The sequence below is a fragment of the Rhinichthys klamathensis genome, unplaced genomic scaffold, assembly GCF_029890125.1.
Source record: "Rhinichthys klamathensis goyatoka isolate OS25496 unplaced genomic scaffold, OSU_Roscu_1.1 h1tg000040l_1, whole genome shotgun sequence".
Classification (NCBI taxonomy): Eukaryota; Metazoa; Chordata; class Actinopteri; order Cypriniformes; family Leuciscidae; genus Rhinichthys; species Rhinichthys klamathensis.
Genome location: NW_026606587.1, coordinates 10,304,418 through 10,325,287, shown reverse-complemented (window position 1 = coordinate 10,325,287; position 20,870 = coordinate 10,304,418). Strand labels below are relative to the sequence as shown.

General features: G+C 42.3%; 1 protein-coding gene and 1 pseudogene across 1 annotated transcript; one reads left to right on the top strand and one right to left on the bottom strand.

Annotated features, from left to right (window-relative positions):
- Window positions 1-2,729: 2,729 nt before the first annotated feature.
- On the bottom strand, window positions 2,730-3,981 carry LOC130081779 (taste receptor type 1 member 1-like). The gene is made up of 2 exons (XM_056246482.1): window positions 3,630-3,981; window positions 2,730-3,485 (listed from the first exon to the last, which is right to left on the bottom strand). Exons 1-2 carry the CDS (start codon window positions 3,957-3,959, stop codon window positions 2,730-2,732), a joined length of 1,086 nt encoding a protein of 361 aa, XP_056102457.1. The 5' UTR covers window positions 3,960-3,981.
- A 9,473-nt stretch (window positions 3,982-13,454) lies between these two features.
- Window positions 13,455-13,571, top strand: LOC130082175 (5S ribosomal RNA; annotated as a pseudogene).
- Window positions 13,572-20,870: the final 7,299 nt, after the last annotated feature.

Below are 20,870 nucleotides of genomic sequence, written 5' to 3'. Positions count from 1 at the left end.
CGGACCTCACGCTTCATGCAACGAAGGTCACCGCGCGGTCAGTGGGTCGTGTGATGTCCACCTTGGTGGTCCAGGAACGCCATCTCTGGCTGTGTCTGGCCGACATGAGGGAGACCGACAAGCTCCGGTTCCTTAACTCCCGTGTCCCAGATTGGCCTCTTCGACGACGTGGTCGAGAACTTCACCCAGCAGTTCTCGGCTGTACAAAAGCAGACAGAGGCTATCAAATACATCCTGCCGTGGCGGTCAGCTGCTGGCTCTACAGACTATGCGAATTATCGGCTATGCGATTCAGTTCGCCCAGCGTCCCCCCAAGTTTCGGGCCATCCACTCCACTACAGTGAGAGCAGCCGATGCCCATGTCTTGCGTGCGGATATCGCAGTCCTTCTGGCGAAGGACGCAGTTGGCACACAGCTGCGTTTCCCCCAGTAAACTGGTACACAGCTGGCGAAAGGCGCAACTGGCACACAGCTGCGTTTCCCCCAGTGAGCCTACTTGCGCAGACACTGTGCAAAGTCAGGGAGGACGAGGAGCAGGTCCTTCTGGTGGCTCCCTATTGGCCCACCCGGATTTGGTTCCCAGAACTCATGCTCCTTGTGACAGTCCCTCCCTGGCCCATTCATCTGAGAAAGAAGTATCTTCTGACTCAGAGACGGGGCACCCTATGGCACCCGCGTCCAGACCTCTGGAAACTCCATGTCTGGTCCCTGGACGGGACGCGGAGGTTCTAGGTGACTTACCCCCAGAAGTACTTAACACCATCACTTCAGCACGGTCGCCGTCCACGAGACGTGTTTACTCCCTGAAGTGGAACCTGTTCATCGAGTGGTGTTCTTCTCGCCGAGAAGACCCCCGAAGATATTCGATAGGGTCTGTGCTTTCCTTCTTGCAGCAAGGGTTGGAGCGAAGGCTGTCTCCCTCCACCCTCAAAGTACATGCTGCAGCTATTTCAGCTTATCACGACCATATAGATGGCAAAACAGTTGGGAAGCACGACCTGGTCATCAGGTTTCTTAGGGGGGCGAGACGAATAAGTCCTCCTCGACCCCCCTCCATACCCTCTTGGGACCTTTCCCTGGTGCTTCGAGCACTTCAGGATGCTCCCTTTGAGCCTTTGCAATCAGTAGACTTAAAGCTTCTTTCCATGAAGATTTTGCTGCTGGTGGCACTGGCCTCTGTGAAGAGGGTAGGGGACCTGCAGGCATTTTCGGTCGACGAATCGTGCCTAGAGTTCGGGCCGGGTGACAACCACGTAGTATTAAGACCCCGGCCTGGCTATGTGCCCAAGGTTCCTACCACTCCCTTCAGGGACCAGGTAGTGAACCTGCAAGCGCTACCCCTGGAGGAGGCAGACCCAGCCCTGGCTTTGCTCTCTCACCCTAAACGGGTAGAAGCACCGAGAGGTCCGGCTGTGTCGGCTTGCTGCACCCTACTGTGCACCCTTATTGCTCCAGGGTAAAAACCTGTTGAGTCCTCCAAAACCCCTCGGCCCAGACATGGTGGAGCGTCTTGCGCCAGGCCTTTATCCGCTGAAACCATGAGAACCGGATCTGGGCTGGGTTCCATATGTGTGACCCTACGGGGATCCCATATGTGTATATTCTCCACGGCTGCTCCTAACGGAAGCCCGTGTCTTTCCCTTGGGCTAAGTCACCCACTATCTCATATGTAGTACAGCCTTCGGGCTAGTCCATATGTATTCCCCACATAACTCCTTGAAGTAAGTGGCTTCCGCAGCGTCCTCCTTCCTAATTGCAGGGCACGCTTTCCCAGTGTTATCCGATTAATCTCACTGTATGGGTTATTACGGAACAACAGTGACAGAAACGCCCGCTGGGGCGGCCAGCTTTTTCAGGCTTGGCTCCTCAGCAAAAAGCTAGTGTGCAATCGCAACAGCTGCTCGTTAAATACCCGCGCTGCGAGGCTGCACAGCTGATGCAAATGATTGCACGCCAATGTGCATTGGCTTTTAGTTTCACTCGAAGTAGATTGGCCTCTCTAGCGAGATTCCTATTGGTCAGTCATGACCTACGTCTCCGTTTCCTCCCTCAGGGAACGAGGGTTACCATATGTAACCAAGATGTTTTTTCCATAAACAAATTACAAAATACTAATTACTTAATTCCTTTAAACACGCACAAATTTCTCAGATCTTGATTTTAAACATGAAAAAGCATTGACCTTCATTTGGAGAAATTTGCTAAATTGACTGAGGAAAAACTGGAATATATAAAGCTAAATGTTTAGATAAAGGCTTATCAAATTAAGACTTACAGAACCATTGTTATGCCAGGGCAGGAGAGAGTTGTTGATTGTAAAAGTCATTTCTGGATATGTATCATATGTGCCCACCATCTCAAACTGTGGATGATTTACATCAGTGTGCCAGAGCACAACTGCATAATTGATGGGTGGATCATAATTATCATCATATTTCACCTGACGACCATTGAGTGGAAAATCCAACTTCTTTATTTCTCCCAGAAGCTGTTGTGCATTTTTATTTTGTACAAAAAAGACAATTTATAATAATATTACTATAACTTTAACAAATTAATATTAATTTAGTTTTATTGATGTATTATTGTATAATAATTAAATATTATAATATAATATAAAATGCAATTTCATAAATATATTAATAATATTATTCATTATTTAATGAATTAAAACATTTTTACTACAATAATGTGATATATTGATTCAACTTGTCATAAATTAAAATGAATTATCTTACCATGTATGGCTTTACCACTGTGTTTTTGCGGCATCCATTCGTGTCGCACTGCAGAACCTTATGTAATGCATGAGCTATGGTGTATATGGCAGCATAGATGGCAAAGGAGAATGTGGGATTTTCATTTATAATCTCCTCTGCGGTCCACAATGTGCAGTAATCACAAACTTGATTACATGACTTACTCTTACTCTGGATGTCACTCTCTTCATTATGGGTGACATCAGTTGATCTCCTGTCTTTATAGACAAATTCATTAAATCCAGGCAATGTCAACAATCTCTCCGTAATACCAATGATTGTGCCAATTTTCCCAATTCCTGGCTCTCTGGGAAGCTGTTGATTCATAGCCCATGCTTGACTTGCAATCCATACTTTGTCTTGGATGTTGTTTGCTATGGCTGCTTTGATAATTTTGCTTGCATATTGTGGCAGAGCAAAAACAACAATGACATTGATTTCGAGCATATCAATCTTTTGAAGTGTTAGACTGTAGTTTGCATTTAGACTTATACTCTCTTGATAGGCCAAACAAATGCCAGTATTACTTATATACGTGTTAAACAGCTTTAGTCCATCTGAACTGTAATCATCTTGGCTACCAAGAAAGGCAACCCAGTTCCATCCAAACCATTGAATGATTTGAATAATCATTTCTATCAGGTTTTTGTTGCTAGGGATTGTTCTTACAAAAGCAGGATACTTAAGTTTGTTGCTTAATGCATAGCTAGAAGCTCCATAATTCACCTTTAAAAAAAAAGAAACACCAAATTATAAACAATTCATTAGCATTTTACCGTATATAATAAATGTGTTGTCCTGAACAAAAGGCAGTAAGTAAGTGTGTAATTATTTTGTTATATAAACTGTATAAAAATAAGCATTACTTACCATAGGTATAAGGTCCATTGTGAATAGTGGTGCAATAGTAATAGTTTGTGTGCTTCCATATGGCCCTGTTAAAGCAATCACTTTAGGCTGATAGTTGTTCAGTTTTTCTTTAGGTTTTATTGACCCATTCTTTGAAATAAAACGTAAAACTGAAGGGAAATTCTTTGTATTAGAACAATGGTCAAAAATGTCATAGCCCAAAGAAACATTGGGCAGAAGAGTGGTGGAGTTATTAATCTCCTCAACTGCAAACCTCATTACTTGCAACATCTGATAGCCAGATTTTGAGGAACGGTGCCTTGAAAACATCAGTGAGGAAGTTAATAGCATGCAGTTGAATTTTCACTTCATAAATTTGACATTGAGCAAATGCTGCTTTGATTTACAATATTGCATATTGACAACCTGACTGATAAAAAAATCCTTGCTTACCTGAAACATTCAGTGGTCTCTGGGGAGAACAGGGGTGTTGCTTGTTCAATTTCATGTAAAGCGAAAAGGCCACCCAATAAGTAATCTCCTTCTAAGCTGAACTGTTTTGAGCAAGAAACTTTGAAAAATAAACAATTAGTAAAGCCAACAAGGAAAATGTAAATGCTACTGAGAGACATTGTTTAAGGTTGCCTGTTGGATGAAGCAGATGTGCAGAGGCTAGTCGTTTGAGAATCAGGCTCATATTCTTGAGTTAATTTTCTTAAAACACATTTCAATTTGCTTAAACCACTATATTCAGCGATACAAATGTCCATTTCCATATCTAAACTCACAAAGCATATGTCAGTCAATTATTAAATAGAGCATTACACCACATTCATGACATATTTTTCAAACTATATCCTTCTAAACTCTCAGCAGGGGTTTATGGTTGGATTAGAATCACTAAGGTTTCAAAAAGTTTACAGGTGGTGAGCAAAAAGGACTCTGGCATGTGTATACAGTACATGAGATTTTATGCAGATTCTGTTGGTGTTACTCTGAGTACTGTGGTGTTGTTGCACATCACATTTGAGTATAAAATATTGTTAATGCTCTCCCTGGAGGCTGAAAATCAATGCTGAATTCATAGATGTTGAAAGACCAGCAACACTGTTGCTGTTCACATATACTTTACATTTTTAAATTTGCTTAACCCAGTTGCGGCATAAATTTTAATGTTTTTGCATGTCTGACATTATTCTAGATTTGTCACCCCACAAGTGTCACATTAATCCACCAGTGTCACTTCATAACACAAACTTCTAAGAAATCATATGAGAACTGTGTAGCAGTTCTAGACATCCCTCTAGGTGTAATGGGTAGATGAACATGCACAATTCAAAAGTAAATCAAGAGTTTCTAATAAGAAAGGAGAAACCGGAGAGGTAACAACTACACATTAACATAAACAATACCAGACAAAGATACAGAGGAATATAAAAGCCTAAAGGCACCTTCATTTATATAGCGCTTTTAACAATATAGATTGTTTCAAAGCAGCTTTACAGTGATAATAGTAAATTAAAGTAACAGAGATTGTTTTGGCTTTACAGCAGCTCTAGAATAAAATTATTGTCCAGCTAAAGGACAATTTTAGGTTGTTTTTTCCAGCCGAGGTTTACCGCAGTCCGCTGGATGCAGGCCGTATCCAGATCTGATGAAGGACCATCGCCTGGACACGACGACAACGCAGTCCTGAAGTGTGACCTAGTCTCTCCCCTGTGAAGGCTTCCCTCCCTTTACCTCTGTACAGATAAAAAGTTGTCTGGATAATTCCGGTTCGCGTGGCTACGCAGACAAGTTCAAGATCAAACAAGTAGTTTGTTGAGGGTTGATTTGTGAAGAAGGACTACATGCCTGCGCACATATAGATTTAACAGGGTGCGGACCGGCCAGCGGCTCTAGAGGTGACAGAAATTGTATCTGCGCCCAGCCTAGGGTAGTGGGGCTTGCTTGTAAGCCACCCACCTACAACCCGGCGCTCGAGCAGAAGCTCAGTGAGGTGACTGGAGCCTATTCTGGCGGCCCAAATCCATGCTAGTCCTGCACGGCGGGGTCGGGCAGACAAAACCCAGTCTCTTCGTGAGGCGAAAGACGGCCGTCTTTCCCTGCTCAAGAAAGACCCATTGTAACGGGGAGGCCTTATTGAGGCTGTTGTGGAAAAATTAATATTTTAGTTTTCATTAGACATTGGGGTTTTTCTTTCGATTCAATCATGTATTTCTCTCCTGGAATATTTGCATATACCTGGCAGGAACAAAGACACACACACACACACACACACACACACACACACACACACACACACATAGCAGTGCCTCTGGAAGAGGAAGAGCCTCTGAACTCGTTAGCATGGGTAATCAGGTGAGAAGGGGTTATTCAGCCTTTTGACCTCACAGGTGTGAGGACAGTAAAGCCCAGAGAGAAGGGGGTTTAGAGGGACCATCATACCATTGCATTTCTAACCAACCAGCTAGATCTGGTTTTATTGGGGTGAGCGGAAATTTACAGGAGAAGGGACTCTGAAGAAGGGGGGTATAAAGGCTGTATGCTTGCTGTGTGATTCAGGTCTGTGTTCCTACCGTGGGGTAGCTGCCATGGTATTTTTATGAACAAGGCCTCCTTTAAAAGAATAAACATCTTTTAAAGTACAATTTGAATCCTGATGTCTCTTGTGCTGTGATCCTGTTTGTTTGTTTGATTATTGTTTTTGCCACAACAAGGCCTTACAGGGTCTTTATAAATCATGCCTCTGCACCAAGCTGCATTACTCTTCTCGCCCCAGAATGCAGAGAAGGGGGCGGGCCTTGGCCTAACGACTCCCATGGGAGGAGGCTCTCATATAGGGTTCTTTACAAAGTGGCATCGCCAACTACTGGCCTGGCATGCATAACAACTTCAATTTCTCTTAGTTAAATCAAATTCTTCTTCTTTGGCAGTTGGCAGACCAGATATTGATGCATTACCACCAACAACCAATGGGCTAAATAGATAGACAGACAGACAGACATTGCATCCATCAGTTAGGTAGAGCATCACACCACATCACAAACAACAGAAGATGCAAAATAATTAAAACTCTCTTCGAACAAACTGCTTGCAACCATACAAAGTTTCAGTTGAATGTTGCAGTTGGATGTTACATAATTCACAAATTTGGTAACACTTTATTTAAATGGTCCCCTTTACACATTCTGTCGACTATGGGGCTGTTTACTAATTGCGTTTTCTGTGATCCGATCGTGAAAAAACCAGGTGTAAATGCCCTCCGAAATGGATTTGAGATAGATTTAAATCTAATCGCTCAAATCTCATGGGCTGCATTCCAGACGAAGTGTAAATGCTTCTGGTTTTTGAAACCCCTTATGTAAATTTTACTCCTCCCAACAATGCTAAAAAATAAACATGTGAGACCGTGTTATAGGCTAGATGTCATGTTATAGCCAGATATGACTATCGCCGTAGATGAGCAGCTGAGCGATCTATTCATCAAGCCAACGAGCTATCGCAAATTAAAGTGAAAGTTGCAGACGCTTAACACACAATCAGCTTTATTAAAAGTAAAGAAACGAAATGATCTTACCAGTGATGTTGCCGCTGTCTCATATTGCGGTCTTTGATTTTGAAATTAGCTATGATCAATAAAATGCAGCTCATATCTGTTGCTTTCGGTGACGTGAACTCTTAAATCTGCATATGGCGCGAGAATTGAAGATTGGATTTATATCCGTTTTGTAAAAACACATTTATGTGACCAGGTGTAAATGGAATCGTTTTGGTAAATCAGTTAAGCCTGGTTCACACGGCAGGATAATTAGGCCGATTTTAGCCCCGATTTACCCCTTCCGACAATCTTAAGGATGCTCCGATTATCGTAAATAATCTGATCAGATATTCCTGCCGTGTGTGGTGTGTTAAGACTGCTCTCGTCTGCTCGGAAGGACGTCGGGACCGCTCCGATCTCAAATCGGGGATATCCAACATGTTGGATTTTTTTGGCCCGATTTCTCCTCGTGTGTGGTGTCTCCCGGGGACAAACGAGCACGCAGCCTGTGGACTGTGGCGTGTAGCCAATCAGAAAGCGAGGTGACGAGGCGCAGAGGAAGCACCGGGAAACAAAATCAAAATAGTCCATGCTCGCGTTGTCTCAATCGCCTTTTCTTTTGGTAACGTTGTTTTTTTTTTCCGGTTAATTTAATAATAATAATTCATTACATTTATATAGCGCTTTTCTAGGCACTCAAAGCGCTTCACATGGAAGGGGGAATCTCCTCAACCACCACCAATGTGCAGCATCCATTTAAAAACAAACTACACTGGTTGTTTACTCTGAAGTCACGTTTGATCTCGAGGGATTTTGCGAGTGTTTCCGTATGACCTGGGAATGCTAGGGAGTCAAATCGGTTCGTGCGTGATGTGTTGATTTTGCCGTGTGGCTGCGCACCACACACTGTACGACCAAAACTGTTAGACCCGTGATTTTTTATCGCCGTGTGTGGGGTCTCTCAGGTTTGGAAAATCGGCCGACAATTTTAAAATCGTTCCGTGTGAACCAGGCTTTAGCTATCTGATGATCAGTAAAAAGGCATTAAGTGACCAGGTGTGAACAGGCCCTATAAGTAACGTTTCACCAACATTTCAAATAACTCTTGAGAGTATTAGTAGAATAGTAATTGACTGTCTGCTTAATATCTGTTAACACTTAATATGTTGTATATACAAATTTTATATAAATTGAGAGTCATTTTCTTGTATTATCAGATTGTCACCCTTCCCCCAAAAATATATTTATACAAAAAGGGTAATGGACTAACAAGACACAGCTGGCACTAGCAATTAGGGACTAATTAACCAAACTAAAAGGGACTGCAAACATGACTGCAAACATAGCACAGGAAACAGGAAGACACTTCAGCATAAAAGTCCAGGGCCAGAACCAGGTACATGTTTTAGAGAACAAGAGTCCAGGGCTGGAGAGCATCCAGAATGAGCCAGATAGCACCATGTTGGAGCAGACCCAGGGACCACTGCCAGAGATAGAACCCGTGGTGTATAACATTCAATAAATTATTGCTGTCTGTTAGATGTACCACTAGATGGCAGTGTTATGTAAAGTGTTAAGAGTAAAGTGCAGATGAACAACGGTATGACGTTGCGTGGTGAGACAAAAGATGCAAGTAATCCACTTGTAAAAGGCTCTTTATTTGGGTTGCAACAAGAAACAAACATAATATGGTACCAGAAATGGATCTCTGTGAGTTGTTTTAAAAAGAAAAGGCAAGAAGGAGTGTGAAGCTGATTAAAGTACTTTAAATGGATAGTTCACCAAAAAATGAAAATTAGCCCATGATTTACTCACCCTCAAGTCATCCTAGGTGTATATGACATTCTTCTTTCAGACGAATACAATCAGAGTTATATTAAAAAATGTCCGGGCTCCTCCAAGCTTTATAATGGCAGTGAATGGCCGAATATTTTTTGAAGTCCATCAAAGTGCATCCATCCATGAGCAAAGTGTTCCACACGGCTCTGGGGGTTAATAAAGGCCTTCTGAAGTGAAGCGATGCATTCGTGTAAGTACTAGCTTCCGGCAGACGGCCTACGCAAGTTGACTTACACCAAAAGAGTAACACTTGACGATGTATGACGTAGGATGTAGGAGTAGCGTAAACTTTGATGCCTCTCGCGTTTCAAACAAACAGGGCTGGGCAACAAACTCAAGCTCCTCCGACATTTTTCTTTAAAAATTGTCGTTTTAGACTTCTAATTCGTGACTGGTGTTTTGTTTTGCCCTATCCTCTGCGCTTCCACGTTTTGTCATTGTGTTGTGCGTCAAGGTCAAGGGTTACTATTTCGCCGTAAATCAATGCGCACGGTCGTCTGGTGGAAGCTAGTTATTTTAGATTGTAAAGTTATAAATATGGGTATTTTTCATACAAAAACCCATGGCTGTGCTTCAGAAGGCCTTTATTAATCCCCCGGAGCCGTGTGGATTATTTTTTTATCATGGATGGATGCACTTTTATGGGCTTCAAATTTTCTCCAGCAATTCACTCCCATTATAAAGCTTGGATTAGCCAGGATATTTTTTAATATAACTCCGATTGTATTTGTCTGAAAAAAGAATGTCAAGTACACTTATAGGATGGCTTGAGGGTGAGTAAATCATGGGGTCATTTTCATTTTTGGGTGAACTATCCCTTTAAGAGGACATGGTACAGATAAAAAGGGAGCACAGAGAGTTCAGAGACAGTGGACACTATCATCCTATACATTTCCACCAAGGGGTGTAGATTTGAAAATTAAACTTTTAATCATGGAAGCAACACCAGTTATTTCACTAAGAGATCTCTTATTTATTATTTTTATGTGTCAGACATACGAGAGAAACAGTCATAGAAGAGGTTACAGGCGAGGTGGTCTTCATTCGAGATTTCTATGTTCCCCTCTCTGTCCTCTCCTCCCATCTATTTCTTCTCACCCCCTCTCTCCCAGCTGTATGCGTTTCTCCGGGGTGCTACACTATAAGGATTGAGCTCATATACACCATTGAGGAACTTACAAAGTCCTTGTTATAATAACATGTTACTTACTTATGTTTAAAATGGGATGTATACCTTCATGCTTACACATGGTACAATCCACTTTCCATGTAAAGAAATCTTAATATTTCTTCTTTATTTTCTTCATAACCTTTTAGGATTTTAAAAATGCTAAAATTAAGGGTAAGTTGACTACAGTTTGAACAGAGGGACAGGTGAAACACATTAAAATACTTATGTGTGCACTCCTGACCAGTGTTGGTCTCAGTAGTAAAAAAAAATTAAATATAGGCCTATTTCTCATTACTCCGTTTCAAAAGTAATATTATTACTTTACTTACTACTCCCTGCCTACTCATTATATTACTTCTCCGTTACATCCCATAAAATTGGTAATTGTGTCCTTTCTCAAAATTTCTAGCTTCACGTGCACCCTTAAATATTTATTTAGACATTGACCCTTTCATGCATGAATTATGGCTATACCAGTCAGGATTTTAGGGCATGAAAATAAGATTTGAAAAAGATTAGTTTTTACACATATTTTGGTAAAAAAAAAAAAAACTTATTTAACAAACCAACGAATAAAATTATATAAAATCATGTAAAAAAAATAATAATAAAGCTTCTACTATTGCAAACACAATTGAGTTTTTTCCTGTGTGACCAGCAGACGAAGTACTTCATACAAGTTGAACTTCACGTGTCTTTGATATCAGAACATGAAGACGTGATTCCATGAAGAAAGATCTCTACAACTGGTGAAGGTACAGTACAACTCTGTGGAAATCAAACTCAATCTATTTAGAAAAAACTCATGCTCTTTCCAGTCTACCAGAGTATGTTAATTTCCCCTTATTAGCTCATAATCCGGTTATGTTCAAAATGGACACATTTCTACCATAGATCTCCTCTCTGAGAAAACCTCGGGTAACATGCATAACCTCAAGTAACATGCATTACTTTTTGGTGTAACGAGTAAAGTAACGTATTATAGGTAACATGCATTACGTAATCAAATTACTTTTTTGATGTAATGAGTAAAGCATTACAAGTAACATGCATTTTGTAATCAGACCTTTCAGAGGATGGACAGAGGCCAATGGGCAAATTTTGCCAGGATGCCGGGGTTAAACCCCTACTCTTTTTTCAAAGGACATCCTGGGTTTTTTAGTGACCACAGATTCTTATCCGAAGGACGGCGCTTTTTGACAGTATAGTGTCCCCATCACCGACCCACACAGGGTGAGCAGTGAGCACCCCCTATTAGTTTGAATAGACAGTTAGTATGAAATCAAACATATAAGACTGCTGATCCAAACTTCACAAATCTATGGCCTGGTTTCAAAGACAGGGCTTAGATTAAGCCAGGATTAGACCTTAGTTCAATTAGCACATTAAGTAGCTTTTATAAACATGCCTTAGAAAAAAAAAACATTACTGTTGTGCATTTAGAGACAACAGCGTTGACATATTTTAAGATATGTCAGTGCAAGTTGCTTTCAGTTAAAACAGCTCAAACATACATTTGATTGTCACGTTACGTGATTGCTGGCAGGCAGACGAGAAAGACGAATATAATCCAATACAGGCTTATTAAAAAAACAGATCAAGAGACAGGCGAACCAGAAGCAACACACTTCACACGATAACTGACAGAGGACTGAACAAAACAGGGAGTATAAATACACAGGGTAAAGTGTATGCATAGTTTGGCATAGTTATGATGGCGCTCGACGGCGTATTTATCAGGTATTTATCGGGTATTTATGCGGGTTGAAGTAAATCAATCAATCAATTAATCAATCATTTATTAATAGAGCACATTTACGACACAACCAAGGTTGACCAAAGTGCTTTACAAAGATTAAAAGACACACAGACCTAACATTTATAAATAAAATAAAAAATAAAAAAAGTAATCAATAAAAATTCATTTTCAAACAGAAGGTAGCTATATAGTATTGAAGGCCAAAGAGAATACTTAAGTCTTAAGCTGAGTTTTAAAAGTGGAGATAGATGGTAAATGGTAAATGGACTGCATTTATATAGCGCTTTCACAGACCCAATGGCCACCAAAGCGCTTTACATTTGCCTCACATTCACCCATTCACACACTCATTCATACACCGACGGCGGTGTCTGCCATACAAGGCGCCATCCAGCTCGTTGGGAGCAGCTGGGGTTAGGTGTCTTGCTCATGGACACCTCGACACTTAGTCAGGTGGAACTGGGGATTGAACCACCAACCTTTCGGTTCGCAGACAACCTACATGAACCACTGAGCCACTGCCGCCCAATGATGGAGCATGCCTAATAAACAGAAGAAGGCTGTTCCACATCCTCGGTCTAGCGGCGGCAAAGGCACGGTCACCACGTTTTTTAAATTTTACTTTAGGGACAGTTAGAAGGCCATGGTCACTGGATCTCAGGTTTCTAGATGGGGTATACGGAATCAAGAGATCAGTTAGGTATTGCGGTGCCAGATTGTTAAAAGCTTTGTAGATGAATAATACAATTTTGAACTCTATCCTATACTTAACCGGAAGCCAATGCAGGGACATTAAGATAGGAGTTATGTGATCGAACTTACGCTTCCCTTCAAGCAGTCTAGCAGCTGCGTTTTGAACCAACTGCAGAGGGGAGATTGATGAAAATATACAGTCCATCAGGTGGCCCGAGCGAAGCGGACAGTTCATCGGGCATCCAGGGCAAAGCGGACCGTCCATCGGGCGGCCAGGGCAAAGCGGACAGTCCACCGGGTGGCCGGAGCGAAGCTGAAGACCCATCGGGCGGCCAGGGCGAAGCTGAAGACCCACCGGGCGGCCAGGGCGACGCTGAAGACCCCTCGGGCGGCCAGGGCGAAGCTGAAGACCCCTCGGGCGGCCAGGACGGTGAAGACCTCTCGGGCGGCCAGGGCGGTGAAGACCCCTCGGGCGGCCAGGGCGGTGAAGACCCCTCGGGCGGCCATGGCAGAGGCTCTGGAACAGACACTGGCTCCGGCTCTGGAACAGCAGACACCGGCTCTGGAACAGACGGCATTGGCTCTGGCTCTGGAACAGCAGGCACTGGCTACGGCTCTGGAACAGCAGGCACTGGCTCCGGGACGAGCTCTGGAACAGCAGGCACTGGCTCCGGCTCAGGAACCGCAGACACCGGCTCAGGAACAGCAGGTAACGGCCACAAGGACAGACACAAACACAGAAACAGACACTAACTCCGACAGGAAGACTAAATAGGGAGGCAAACAAGGACGGTAATGACAAGGGGGAGGGATCAAACAATGACAAGAGCACATGGCTCAAAATCCAGCAGCCATATCACCCTGTAGCCCAAGACTGTTTGCCCACTGAAGCTAAGCAGGGCTGAGCCTGGTTAGTACCTGGATGGGAGACCTTCTGAGAAAACCAGGTTGCTGCTGGAAGAGGTGTTAGTGAGGCCAGCAGGGGGCGCTCACCCTATGGTCTGTGTGGGTCCTAACGCCCCTGTATAGTGACGGGGACACTATACTGTCAAAGAGCACCGTCCTTCGGATGAGACGTTAAACCGAGGTCCTGACTCTCTGTGGTCACAAAAAATCCCGGGATGTCTTTCGAAAGAGTAGGGGTGTAACCCCGGTGTCCTGGCCAAATTTGCCCAGTGGCCTCTGTCCATCATGGCCTCCTAATAATCCCCATATATATACCAATTGGCTTCATCAATGTCTCCTCTCCACCAGTAAGCTGGTGTGTGGTGGGCGTTCTGGCGCAATATGGCTGCCGTCGCATCATCCAGGTGGATGCTGCACACTGGTGGTGGTTGAGGAGATTCCCCCTTCTGTAAAGCGCTTTGAGTGCCGAGAAAAGCGCTATATAAATGTAATGAATTATTAATTAATTATAACAAAACACCCATGTGCATCACAAGACAGGACAGACATGTAACACTTACATTCCGGGGAAGGGAAAACACAACTGCAAAAGGATAAGTCATTTTCTCAAACTCAACACTGATAAAACAGATCTACTTCTTATTGGCTCACCTCGATTTACATCCTGTTTCTGTGTTGACAATTGCTGGAGTTTCGGTTCAACCTTCCACTTCTGTCAAAAACCTTGGTATAATCTTTGATTCATCTCTTTCCTTCCTTCCACACATTTCCTCTCTCACTAAGTCTGCCTTCTTTCACCTTCGTAATATCGCACGCTTACGTCCATTTCTGAACACCAGCGATGCTGAAACCTTGGTTCATGCTTTCATCACATCATGGCTTGATTACTGCAATTCTCTTTTTTATGGCTTACCCAAATCATCTATAAATAAAATCCAATACATTCAGAACTCCGCAGCTAGGGTCCTTACATACACAAAGAAATCTTCCCACATTACTCCGATTTTACGCAGACTTCATTGGCTACCAGTACGTTTTCGTGTTAACTACAAGATACTCCTTATCATATTCAAAGCACTCCATGGTCTTGCCCCCACCTATATTTCTGATCTCATCCATACCTACTCCCCAGTTCGCACACTTAGATCCTCCGATACCGATCTTTTAACGATCCCACGGCACAAACTATCATCATTTGGTGGAAGGGCTTTTTGTACTGCTGCCCCAACTCTCTGGAATTCTATTCCCCAACACATCCGCGACCTTTCATCATTACACGATTTCAAAACTCACCTTAAAACGTATCTTTTTGCTACTTGTTTCCCTTGATTTCTATGTTTATGTACCACTATCTCAATTTATTTTTTGTTCTATGTCATGTTTCTGTCAGGTTTATTTGTACTTTATTGTAAAGCGACCTTGAGTACTCTGAAAGGCGCTATATAAAATAAACATATTATTATTATTTATTATAAGAGAAAATGGCTCTTCTGGAATCTACTTGCTGCTCTAACTGCCAGAGACTTTTACAAAGGATTGCAGTTCTTGAAACAAAGTTACTTGTGGGACCACCAAACCAGACGGAACACACAACCGAGCTTCGTCATGGACGCCCTCAGCATACAGCCGGTGAGTCCCATGAATCTAGTGCTCCAATACAGGCCATACTGAGTGTAGGGAAACAAGCCGATCGACTTACAAATCGATGGCACAAACAGGGAGCGAGACCCAAAGGCATTCGAGACATCAGATTGTCACGAGCATCACATATTGCTGCAGTAGCATCCTCTACCCCAGATACGGCTCTGACAAGGATTGCAAACACTGGTCTCCTACCACCGCCTATACATCTTGAGAACAGATTTGAAGTATTAATGAATGAGGAATCCCTGAATGTGATAAATGTGATCGAACACAGACTGAATCAGCCAGTAGCTAACACTACTGTCAAGCAGACAGTGGCACTCAGCTCAGAGCGCAGCCGAACACAGGACTCTGATAGTGGGTGACTCCATAATCAGAAACATTATTAGCAGGGATACAACTACGTGCTGCCTTCCACAAGCAACAACTTCTGATGTAAATAGGGAACTTCAGAACATTCTGATGAAACATAAGACTGCAAATCGACTCATCATTCATGTGGGGAAGAATGATATTCATAAAGAGCAGTCAGAACTCCTTAAGAAGGATTTCAATGAACTTTTTGAAACACTTAAAAGACTGAAAGTTCAGACATTCATCAGTGGACCACTCCCAGCAAGAGGAACAAACAGGTTTTCATGGTTGCTTGGGCTCAACACATGGCTGCAAAAAACCTGCAATATAAAAGGAGTGAACTCTTATTGACAACTTCAATCTTTTCTGGAGTCAGAGGCAACTGTTTCAACAGGATGGGCTCCACCCAAACAAACTTGGTTCAAGAGTGCTAAAGGACAATATCTACCTCTCCCTCAATCATCCTTCTGCAGTGTGTGCCAATCCACTCAACCTGAATGGCACACACACACCTGGACACAGTATGAATGACCACAGGACTTCACTTCAGCACCTGAATGGACATACGGTTGACATATCACACAAGGACAATGATAACACCATGCAGCCACAACAACTTCTGCTCACGAACACAATCGCAGAAGAGCTCTGCCCACAGAACTCACCACAGACAGACCGGGACATATTAGAACTGCTCCAAGATTAGGGTTGGGTACCAAAAGTCGGTGCCAATAGGGATCCGGTTCCGACGTAAACGGTAGTAACCAGACCGAATAAGAACAAAAATTTCGGTGCCTGATTTCGGTGCCTAACTTCATTAGGCACACACACACACGCAAGGTCTCTCGCTCTCTCCCTCTCCGCCGTGCGTGTGCTACACAGTTTGGAGCACAGTTTCTTCTGTATCGCATGCGCGCTCTTTCTCGCAAGGTTTGGCTGCATTTCACGTGTAAAATTACGTGTCAGAACGCCCTCTGGGTGTGCCGATAGTCTGAATCCCATATAGAATCAAGCCAATTCATTGGCTGATGGCGCGGGCGCCGCATCGACGCACTTACGTCGTCATATTATGTTGGCGCGCGCGCGCCATCTGCTCCTCAGATTTCTCTGCCGAAAAAGGAAGCTGGTCGGCAGCGCGAGGAGCTTGGCAGTGTCCCGTTCCCTATTGAGAGATATGTTACACCAGTAACCAGAGATGTTCTCTTTCATAGGTTTACTCAACGCTGCGTAGCTAAGAAGCAGTGGATTTGTAGGCTGCTGTATCACGTGCCGTTTGAACTGACGCACTACAGCGATCTGTCACATTTCAAAGAGCCAAAACGTTATTTATTGTGTGAATCTCGTAAAAATATTGACAGAATCTGACAGCTGTGGATTTGTTCCATATCAAAAGTAACCTTCTCTGTCTTGTCTGTCGGTGTCAGTGTCCTCTTTGTCCGCAATTTTTCTGTGTGAAAAGGGTCATTTGCGTGAGTCTCACGGTCAATGCGTGAGAGTTGGCAGCTCTGCCTGCTAGTAATCTCTATTAATCTCCAGTATTATTACATTGTTTGATACAATATTGTTTCATTTGATATTATGTAAATATGAATGTGTATTTTATATTGGTTTTATTATTACCATATGTTACTTGTATTTATATTGTTTAAAGATTTAAGTTAATATTGTGTCCAGTTTGGCCCTGTAAATTAAAGGGTATTATTTTTTTATAAAGTGTGTACGGTTTCATTTTCTTAAGTACCGATTTAAGAACCGTTTAAGCACCGGAACCGTTTAAAAAATACAGAGTAGGTACTGGAATCGGATAAAACCCAACCGATACCCAACCCTATCCAAGATTCAGCTCCCAAGGACGACTTTCTGGAAAACAGTGAGGGAAACCAGGACAGCATATTACAGCCTCCGATAGCACCAGAGCAACAGCCCCTCTCCCCAGACACGTTATCCCACTCTCCAGCATCTCCACTTCTGTGCTTCTCAGAGAAAATGTAAAAACTGGTTTATGCTGGAACCAAACTATCCCACTCTTTTGCTGCAAGCCCCCAGATGTCAACCAAAAAACGGCAGGCCCCACAACCACCAAAGCCTGCGGGCCCAGGCCCTCCTCCTCCCCCTCCTCCTGTGAGAGCTCTTCTGCCTCTGCCCCAGCATCAGGGCTCACACCCTCCTCAATCTGCTCGAGGTGAACCAAAAACAACTGATACCAGCTCTCAGTGATATGTGTCGGGTCCCCGCTATGATAACAGAAACTTTCTTAAATGTTTACAAAACAAGCGGTAACCCAGTGTGCCTGAATCTTTCTCTATTGTTGTTCAATTACATGATAGAAAATCTAAGACCTTCAAAAACCGTACAGCAAACCCATCTAATCTGGTGCCTATTACACGTCAAACTAAGATTGCTGTGGGGACAAAAAGTAAGACTGTTAAGTTAGCACTTTTAAACATCCGCTCACTTAAAAATAAATCACTTCTAGTCAATGACTTAATAACCACATACAACTGGACTTTATGTTTCTAAATGAAACTTGGTTAGAAGACAGCTGCAGTGGAACAGTCTTCAATGAAACAACCCCTCCTAACTTTACTTTTATGAGTGTCTGCAGACCGGGTAAGAGAGGCGGGAGTTTAGCTGCTCTTTTTAAAGATGTCTATGAATGTAAGCAAATATCATTTGGGAATTACCCGTCTTTCAAATATCTGGGTATTGTCAAGTCATCTTCATCTTCATTTATATAGCGCTTTTAACAATGGAGATTGTTTCAAAGCAGCTTTACAGAGATAAACATACAATTTACGGTAACAGATATTGTTTTGGCTTTATAGCGATTTTTGAATAATGTTATTTCCAGCTAAAGTTGGTTTTGATTGATTCACTTCCAGCAAAATTATCATTTGTTATTACATTAGGGGCCACTAAGACGACGCCGTTCTCTCTAAACAGACTTTAAACGCGAACCTGTGACCTGATGGCGTTCACATGCGCATCAAAAATTGATTTTATAGTTATATTCGTTTGAATATGTGTGCGCAGGTTTGTAATTTCCCAACAAACCATGCCTAAACAAACTACTTGTCTTGCCTATAAATTTGATACAGCATTTTATTTTATCACTTCGGGGTACGCGAACCGGATTTTCAACAACGCTTTATCTGTAGAGTGGGAAAGGGATCCTCCATGTTAAAAGGTGCTCCATGTATTTTACTTATCATTATTTACAGGCCTCCAAAATACTCTCCAGCCTTTGCTGAGGACCTTACAGAACTGCTATCAAAAAATTCCTCAGAGTTTGACTGTTTTGCCATTGCTGGAGATTTTAACATTCACATAGATAATGCAGAAAACAATATGGCAAAAGAAATCAAAACTGTTTTAAAAACTTTTGATCTGACTCAGCATGTACATGGTCCCACACACAATCGTGGACACACTCTAGATTTACTTATCAGTAAGGGTCTAAACATCTCATCGATTGTTATTAAGGATGTAGGATCTGATCATTTCTGTATTTTCTTTGATATATTGATCTCTCCTGCCATTGAAGCTAGATCTGTGTCTGTCAAGAAGAGATGCTTAAATGAGAACACTAGTGTGCTATTTATGAAGGCTATATCTTTAAAACCAAGCATATCTGCTGACTCTGTTGATTTTCTCCTTGATTCTTTTAACTCAAAAGTTAAAAGTGTAATTGATGATATTGCTCCTGTGAAAGTCAGGAAGAATAGTGGTAGACAAAAAAGCACCTTGGAGAAACTCAACAGCTGTGCAAAATATGAAAAGACAATGCAGAAAAGCAGAGCGCATGTGGCGGAAGTCAAAACTTGTAGTCCATTATAACATCTACAAAGACAGCATCCATGCTTTTCATATGGAACTAGGCAAAGCTAGACAGACTTATATTATATTATATTATACGAATATTATAAACAGCAACTTAAACAACACACGCAGGCTACTGTAGAGAGACTGACAAACCCCCCAAGCCAGATTTCCAGTGAAATGCTCTCAGACAGCAAGTGCAGTGAGTTTGCTTCTTTCTTCTCTGAGAAAATCAATAATATCAGAAAGGTGATCAGCACATCCTTGAGTTGCTCTGGGGTCAGACAGATCAGACCACAACCGCAGAAAGTAGTTACTATGTCTGTTTTAGAAGAAATTGAAGGCAAAATTTTGGAAGAAACCGTACAGCACCTTAAAACATCAACCTGCGCCCTTGACGCACTTCCCACATCTTTTGTCAAAAGTGTGTTAAACAGCTTAGAAGCAGATCTCCTAGAAGTGGTAAATGCCTCACTTCTCTCTGGGAGTTTTCCAAACTCCCTGAAAACTGCAGTTGTCAAGCCCCTCCTGAAAAAGAGCAATCTGGATAAGACCATCTTAATAATAATAATAATAATAATAATTCATTACATTTATATAGCGCTTTTCTTGGCACTCAAAGCGCTTAAGCAACTATAGACCGATCTCAAATCTTCCTTTCATAGGCAAGATCATTGAAAAAGTTGTCTTCAATCAGGTGAACAAATTCTTAAGCTTGAATGGATACTTTGACAATTTTCAATCTGGTTTCCGATCGCATCACAGCACAGAGACAGCGCTCATAAAGATAATAAACGATATTCACTTAAATACTGATTCAGGCAAATTATCAGTACTGGTACTACTCGACCTCAGTGCTGCATTTGACACTGTCGATCATGACATACTTCTTGACAGACTGGAAAACTGGGTGGGGCTTTCTGGGATAGTCCTAAAATGGTTCAGTACATACTTAGAAGGGAGAGGTTATTATGTGAGTATAGGAGACCATAAGTCTGAGTGGACATCCATGACTTGCGGAGTCCCTCAAGGCTCAATTCTTGTGCCACTCCTGTTCAACCTGTATATGCTCCCAATGAGCCAAATAATGAGAAAGAACCAAATTGCTTACCACAGCTATGCAGACGACACACAGCTCTACTTAGCCCTATCGCCTAACGACTACAGCCCCATTGACTCCCTGTGCCAATGCATAGATGAAGTAAACAGTTGGATGTGCCAAAACTTTCTTCAGTTAAACAAAGACAAAACTGAAGTCATTGCGTTTGGAAACAAAGATGAAGTTCTCAAGGTGAACGCATACCTTGACGCTAGGGGTCTAACAACTAAAAATCAAGTCAGGAATCTTGGTGTGTCTCTAGAGTCAGACCTTAGTTTCAGTAGTCATGTCAAAGCAATAACTAAATCAGCATACCATCATCTGAAAAATATTTCAAGAATTAGATGCTTTGTTTCCAGTCAAGACTTGTGCATGCTTTTGTAACCAGCAGGGTGGATTATTGTATTGGAATCCTCACTGGCCTTCCTAAAAAGACC

What these genes read in the sequence shown, in the direction of transcription:
- LOC130081779 (XM_056246482.1), bottom strand. Translation starts at nt 3,959, where the DNA reads ATGCTATTAACTTCCTCACTGATGTTTTCAAGGCACCGTTCCTCAAAA. An exon ending in CAATGGACCTTATACCTATG is followed by an intron (nt 3,486 to 3,629) that starts GTAAGTAATGCT and finishes TTTTTTTTAAAG; the next exon opens with GTGAATTATGGAGCTTCTAG.